At 47.7% G+C, this 6,647-nt stretch overlaps 1 protein-coding gene across 11 annotated transcripts in view; it reads left to right on the top strand.

Moving 5' to 3' along the window:
• The first annotated feature begins 1,299 nt into the window (after positions 1 to 1,299).
• The window catches only part of PPP1R12A (protein phosphatase 1 regulatory subunit 12A), a 119,605-nt gene continuing 114,257 nt past the window's right edge, over positions 1,300 to 6,647 (top strand). For 4 of the 11 annotated variants that reach the window (XM_054056497.1, XM_054056520.1, XM_054056505.1 and 1 more), the window contains exon 1: positions 1,302 to 1,676. In XM_054056497.1, the coding sequence (XP_053912472.1) occupies positions 1,440 to 1,676 (237 nt within the window). In that variant the 5' untranslated portion in view covers positions 1,302 to 1,439. Of the gene's footprint in view, positions 1,677 to 6,647 lie in introns of all 11 variants that reach the window. The other 7 variants (XM_054056533.1, XM_054056483.1, XM_054056478.1 and 4 more) reach the window with 4 other exon arrangements.

Below are 6,647 nucleotides of genomic sequence, written 5' to 3'. Positions count from 1 at the left end.
GGTTGCTCACAGAAGCTGTGCATGTCCCATCCCTGGAGGTGTTCAAGGCCAGGTTGGATGAGGGTTTGAGCAACCTGTGAGAATTGATAAGTTTTGCTGCAGCTGGCTTGTGTGTTTAATTCTCATCACATAAATCTGCCTTGTAAGACATAGCTGGTTTAAGTCAAGAGATAACCTCAGGGCTACAAGAATTAATTAATATGCTTAGTTGTCTTGTAAGATGCAGCTGTTGTAGGTCAGACAATAACCTGAAGGGAGTCTCTAGACATGGTTGGATAATCTAAAAAAAGAATGAATATTCTTTGAGGATCTACATGGTTCTTCATCTAAAAATAGTATATATACCCACTACTTTTGTAAGATGTTATGGCTTTTTTTTAGAAGGGCATCTGATTCAGCGCTGAACTGTAGAATAAAAAAATTAGTCTTTGCCTCAAAGACTTTGTCCTTTTCAGTATTTTACCAGTGAATAAGTGTTTCTCACAAACCTAATCTAGCAGAACATGTTCCTGCCCACAGCAGGGGGGGTTGGAACTGAATGATCTTTAAGGTCCCTTCCAACTCAAACCATTCTACAATTTAATTTACCCTGTTTGCCAACGCAGGCAGACACTGATGTTGTTGCATAGCACAGAGGCCATGGTCAGGGACAGTCAGCACCTTTACCTAAACTGTCTAGTAGAAGTGAAGGAGCACCATGCTTCCAGGTGCAAAAGCCCTTGGGAACCACATACCCTATGCCTGGCTTAGGTTTTCTGGCTGAAGGTCTAAACCAGGTGCCCCGGCAAGCAGTACTGCTCCCTCTCCATCCACACTTCACTCTGGAGAAGCGCATTCCCACCACCCTTAGGTGACAGCCTTTCTCTTGGCAAGGCCCTCGTCGCTCTCTAGGTGCATCAGTTCGGCCTCGCTGCCAGGGCCAGGCCGCAGCGGGAGGGGCTCGGTGTCCCGAGGCAAGGCCCAGGCAGGCCCTTTCCTTTCCCCACGGCCGCGGTGATTTTCGCCCGGGCGGGACAGAGGAAGCCAGTGAACCTTGGACTGAACTCTTGAACTCACGGGCCCGGGAAAAGACAAACCTAGCCGGCCTCGCCCCAGTCACAACAGAGGCGACGGCGGTGGTGCCGCCCCGCACCCCGTCCCCCACCCCGGCTCCGCCCAGCCCCGCCTCTCGGAAATCTCGCGAGATTATGCTAATACGGCTGGCGCCACCGCCCCGACGCCGCCAGGAAATCTCGCGAGATTATGCTAACGAAGCGGGCGCCACCACCGCCACAGCCACCGCCCCGCCCCTCCGGTTCCCTCCCGCCCCGCGCCCTCCGTCTGGGTGGGTGGGTGAGTGCGCGAGGGCGAGCGCGGGCCGCGGTGCGCTGTGGGATACTGGCGGTGCGGAGCCCGTCCTCGGCGCGGCGTTAGCGAAGGGGGCCAGGCGGGAGCGGGGTATGAAGATGGCGGACGCCAAGCAGAAGCGGAACGAGCAGCTGAAGCGCTGGATCGGCTCCGAGACCGACCTGGAGCCGCCCGTGGTCAAGCGCAAGAAGACCAAGGTGAAGTTCGATGACGGAGCCGTCTTCCTGGCCGCCTGCTCCAGCGGGGATACCGAGGAGGTGCTGCGGCTGCTAGAGCGCGGCGCCGACATCAACTACGCCAATGTGGACGGGCTCACCGCGCTCCACCAGGTCGGTGACGGTGCCGGCGGGGAGGGAGCGGGGGCGGCCGCCCGAGTGCTCCCCTCACCCCAGGAGGAGGAACGGGACAGAGGTGGCGGCGTCTCCCCCTGCGCTGGGGCTGCGGCAGGCGCCGGGGCCGAGCGGGGGCTGCGGCCCCTCGGCTTGGCTCGGGCTGAGGCAGGGGCTGTTCCCCCTCATTTTGGGCTGGAGCTAGAGCAGGAGCTGCTCCCCTTTGCGTCCTCTCGGGTTAGGGCAGGGGCTGCTCCCCTTTGCCTCGGGCCGGGCTGGAGCAAGAGCAGGGGCTGCGCCCCCTCCCCTCATCTTGGGCTGGAGAAAGAGCAGGGGCTGCTCCCCTTTGCCTTCCCTCGGGCTGGAGCAGAGGCTGCGCCCCCTCCTCTTGGGCCAGACTGGAGCTTTACCCCTCGCCTCGGGCCTCTCGCTGGGCGGGTGGGAGGAGGTGCCGGTGCGCCCCTCGCACTCTCCCCGCGCTGCCCCCGTGGGCGGGAAGGGCCGGGCCGGGGGGCACCTGTCCCGTCCGCCGCCCGCAGGTGAGGGTTCAGGCTCGCTGTCCCACTCCCGTCGCCTCTGGCCACGGATCCCGGTAGCGCTTTTCCTCCTTCCCCCCGTCTCACCGGTTTCGCGGCAACTGAGCCGATTAAAGCCCGCTCGTGTGTGCGTGTGTGTGTGCGGGCGGGCATGTGGAGAGAGGGATCATCTATTTCTCCCCGGTTTCTATGGCGAACCAGTGTTTTGTTCCTAATATAGAAACGTGTATCAATAACAGGCTGCCTGCTTTCTTTAGCGATGGCTTCTGCCGCAGTGTGAGAGCCCAACTTTTAAGAGGAGCAGGGTTCTTGCAGTTTCCTTTCCTGCGTTGGAGAGCTGTAAAAAAAAGAAAAACGAATCCATATTGCTTTGTTCTGGTGTGGGTGGGTGAGGGGGGGAAGATTGGTGCTGAGGGAGAGAACTTTCACTTGGGGCAGGGGAGGAATGGAAGGGAAACTGGCTGTGAAGTTTCCTCAAAATGGATGCTTTGTGCATGTTGAACTTCATAGCAGTCTGATTGGAATCTCAAAACGTTAGCCAAATAAGGAAAGGCTGTGGCAATCCGGAGATAATGCGGGTTTGCCTGAATAGTTTTTGTTTCTCTAGAAGGCCAAAAGCTTCCACACAATATTAGATTCACTAGATATCCAAAAGAGCAAAAAATTAGTTTGACAGGCCAGCTTCTTGTTCTTAAGTTTAGAAATTGTTCAATAGTTAAAAAGTTTTAATGATTATGAGATGTAGGTTGGTCAAGTAAAAATCTTCTCGAAATGGTTAGGTTGAAGTGATTAGGATGTTTTTGTTATACAGTGCTTTTTTTAAATTCATCACTTCATTTTTGTTTAGCATATTTTATCCATCTTATGTAGATTTTTTTTTTTAAGGCTGTAAGGTTGTACAAATATCTAAGTTGCCTGAACACAAGATATAAAATTCTGCTACTCTTCGCTCCGTTTCATGTGTGTGAGCTGTCACTCACCCACCTGTTAAGGGTATTGATTTGCTTTCAGTTGTGAGCTGAACTGGAAAGATGAACGTGTTGTGGTTAAGCCTGTTGGTATGTTACTGCAGCATAGTTACCTGACTTCAGGCTGGCCGTCACTTCATAGTGAGTTTTTTTTTATTTATCCTTCTCTAATCAAGTTATGGTTGCTTCATGCTTCTAGGGGACTCTGTATTGCAAGTCATACCTTAACAGGTTGGGTCATTTGGTCTACACGTTACTGTACTCCAGTGATTGGTGGGAAAGGATGTTTGGTTTAACACTCTTGCTAGAAGAAGAGACTTATCTGTCTTTATGAAGTTCAGATGGCATTCAAATGACTAATATACAAAATTACTTTGATACTGTATACAACAAAGCTCAAAAAATAGGCTCATACTGAGCCTATTCTGTCTTTCTTTTTACCTGTAGTCAGCTTGCAGTTTGAAGGGGCAAAGTCTAAGGGAACAGAGGTGAAGATTTACATCACTGCTAAAACTTCTGCTCACTCTTTCTCCCTTCCTGTAGTGATACCAAAGAGCGTTTTCTGGTTTTGTGGTATTAAAAGCAAAGATGATCAGTTGTGAAGTTACAATCCTCTTGAGGCAGTCCAGCAAATGAATGTTGCCTGTTGCTGTGAAAAAAAAAAAAAGATATAACAGATTTCTGCCCGTGACCAACTCTGAATAGCTTCACTTTATTATTATCAATAAATATTTTTCTCTAATATGCCATATAAAATGTGCAAATCATACATGATGCAGTCTATAACATGTATTCATGTAATCACATTTGGCTGTAGCACCGAACAAAGCTGTATCTGTTCCCAAAGGAAACTCTTCAGAAATTTGTCATTCTTCCTGGCAATTTTGACTGATGTCAATTCTGTTGAAGTCCACATTCTTGTGTTTAAGACGGCCATGGCTTGCTGTTGTTTTGTGGTTTGTTGGTTGGCAGTTTTGTTGTCTTGTCTGGCAGTTTGCAGGAATAAGTTTATCTCTGCAAACATGAAGTGACTCTACCTGTTTTGGATTGTGTCCTTTTTGTCTCACATCAAACTTTTTCTTGCAATTAGTTTTCTTAGCAAAACCTTTGTTTGTCCTGTTAGATGTAATAGTTATAGGAAGAGATTTAAGCTGTTTTCCACAGCGCAGGTGGTTGGAAGTGCTGAGGGGAAAGTACCATTAATCCTGAAATTCTGGTGAACTTCAGATCTGGTCTTGAATGGAGCATCGAATTCTGTTAGTAAAGCCATTAGCTGAACTTTTCCTGTGTCAGTGGGGTAGAATGCCGTCACAATCAGAAAGCTTTATGTAGAATTGTTTCTCTTAATGCATACAGGGAAAAAAAAATTACAGTTGGCTTGGGACCTCAGAGGAGGAAGAGGGAATGTATATATGCAGGGACTTTCTTTGTCTCTTGCATTTGCCAGTGCCATATTGGTTTATATTTGCATGCACGTGAATGAGGGATCTTGCGCGCATCATATCTGAGGATGTCGGATAAATTTCTTTGAGTTAAAGATCTTGCAGAAGGGGAAAAATATGTCTTTAGGTGATGATTATTCTGTATGTAATGTTGGGTTTGAATATTCTGTTTAAGAACTTGTTTTAGCATAGGTTCAGGTCAGGCCTTCCGCACAGAGGACAAAACAGGGTATAACATTTTTCTGTCTATTAGAGACAAATGCAGTGCAGAATATTGCAGCAGAATACAGACTACCCTGCTGCAGTATCCTGCATTATATACATATCATGTGTATATGTAAGACCAGAAAAATGATTTTTAAACTAGACCCTAAATTTACATTCAGATGTCTGTTCTGTTAATTTAATGGAAGTTGAAGCTGATTGCTTTTAAGTATTGCATTCCTAGACAGTTGTCCCACAGGATGAGATCTAACTAACTTACAGATAGTGCAGCTCTTCTACTCGGCCTTAACAGTTGAATCTAAGGAGAACTTGAGAGAAAAAAAGAAGCCCAAAGGTGAGCTGTGACTTCACAGATCGATAGTTTCTGCAGCAGGGTGTGGGGGAAGCAGCATATTCCAAAATAATGTTAAGAGGAGGTTATATACTGTTTTTAATACAACCTGGTCCCTTCTAAGGCAGACACATGTATTTGGAGTAGGATTCAATTCTATCATCCTGAAAGCTTAGCATCTATCCTTCCTCAGAATTCGGACTCTTCCTCTCTTTCCTTGCCTTCCATGAAAGAGGACTTGGTTCACTAGATCCAGTTGGAATTTATTGCTTGAGTGACTCAAAGTCATTTGCCTAAAAGTTGTGTAGAGCTTTGTACAGGAAAGGGGAGCCCACCCTTTCTGGGCAGCGCCAAGGGAAGACTGCATTTGGTGGGGAGGGACAGTGATGTGACCTGTTTCCTGGAAGGCTGGATTTCCTGTCCATGCTGCTCCCCTGGGAACAGGGAGTGTGCACTGTGGAGTACCTGCGTGTTACTGATAAAGAAGGTGTCTGAGATCAGGCTGTGGTTAGGTATGAGAGCTTATGCAGCCTGCTTTTTGGCTCCCTTTTCTCTTTTAACTGCTCTGAGGTGGTAACCTGTTTTTTGGCCTCATTCTCTCAAGGTGAGGAAAGTGGGTGCTGCAGCCGAATTCCACCACATAGCATGAAAAGAGCATGTCCTGCTATCTTGATCTTGTTCTTCCTGGGGAGGGTACTACTTTGTAGGTAAGATAGGGGAAAGTGTCTTGGCTGTTTGTGCATGGGAGAACTGTGCATAGAGAACCGTAGGTGTTGTCATTGGGAAAGGCTGAAGAGCAAGAGAGGCTTCTAATCCTCGGTGGAGGATTCATGTGCTCTTTTTTGTGTCCAGCACAAGTACAGTTTAAGCAAAGCCCCCCAAAGGCTATCTTTCTGTTGCAAGTATTGGTGTTTTTCTGCAACTCTTGAAGTACTAAATTGAATATGAAGGTGAGACTGTTTTACTGATGTTATAGTTTGCAGGCACAGCAGTACGCAGTGTTAAAGAGAAATTTTGATTTAATGCCACTGCTGTAGGACTCTGTTGTGTTGATCCCTCAGTAGTAATTAGGATGCTGAAAAGTGCTTCACGAGTGTGTTTTGCTGAACACTTACACTTTCTAACTGACTAAGGATGGTTATTGCTGTCCTGATATTTCCTGTGAGTTCTATGGTATTTATTTCTTGGACAAGGATTACCTTCCTTTGCAAGAGTTTCTACAGTAGTTCATTTGAAAAATTCTGTCGGGACTCCTGGTGGCAGGCTTGCAGTGCCTGATGTGATGAAGGGTATTGTTACAGTTGGCATCAGCTGTTGTCCTTGTTACAACATCCTTTCACATGGTGGGGAGAGACAAAAAGGGGACTTAAACTCTACCAGCACTGGATCCCTTTGTCTTAGAACTTGATAGAAGTCATTAAGGCTGCACTATTGGGATCCTTTTTGACAAATGATAACACACGTCATGT

Source organism: Cuculus canorus, chromosome 1 (assembly GCF_017976375.1).
Source record: "Cuculus canorus isolate bCucCan1 chromosome 1, bCucCan1.pri, whole genome shotgun sequence".
Taxonomy (NCBI): Eukaryota; Metazoa; Chordata; class Aves; order Cuculiformes; family Cuculidae; genus Cuculus; species Cuculus canorus.
The sequence above is the reverse complement of the archived record's forward strand: the minus strand, read 5'-3'. Positions and strand labels throughout refer to the sequence as shown.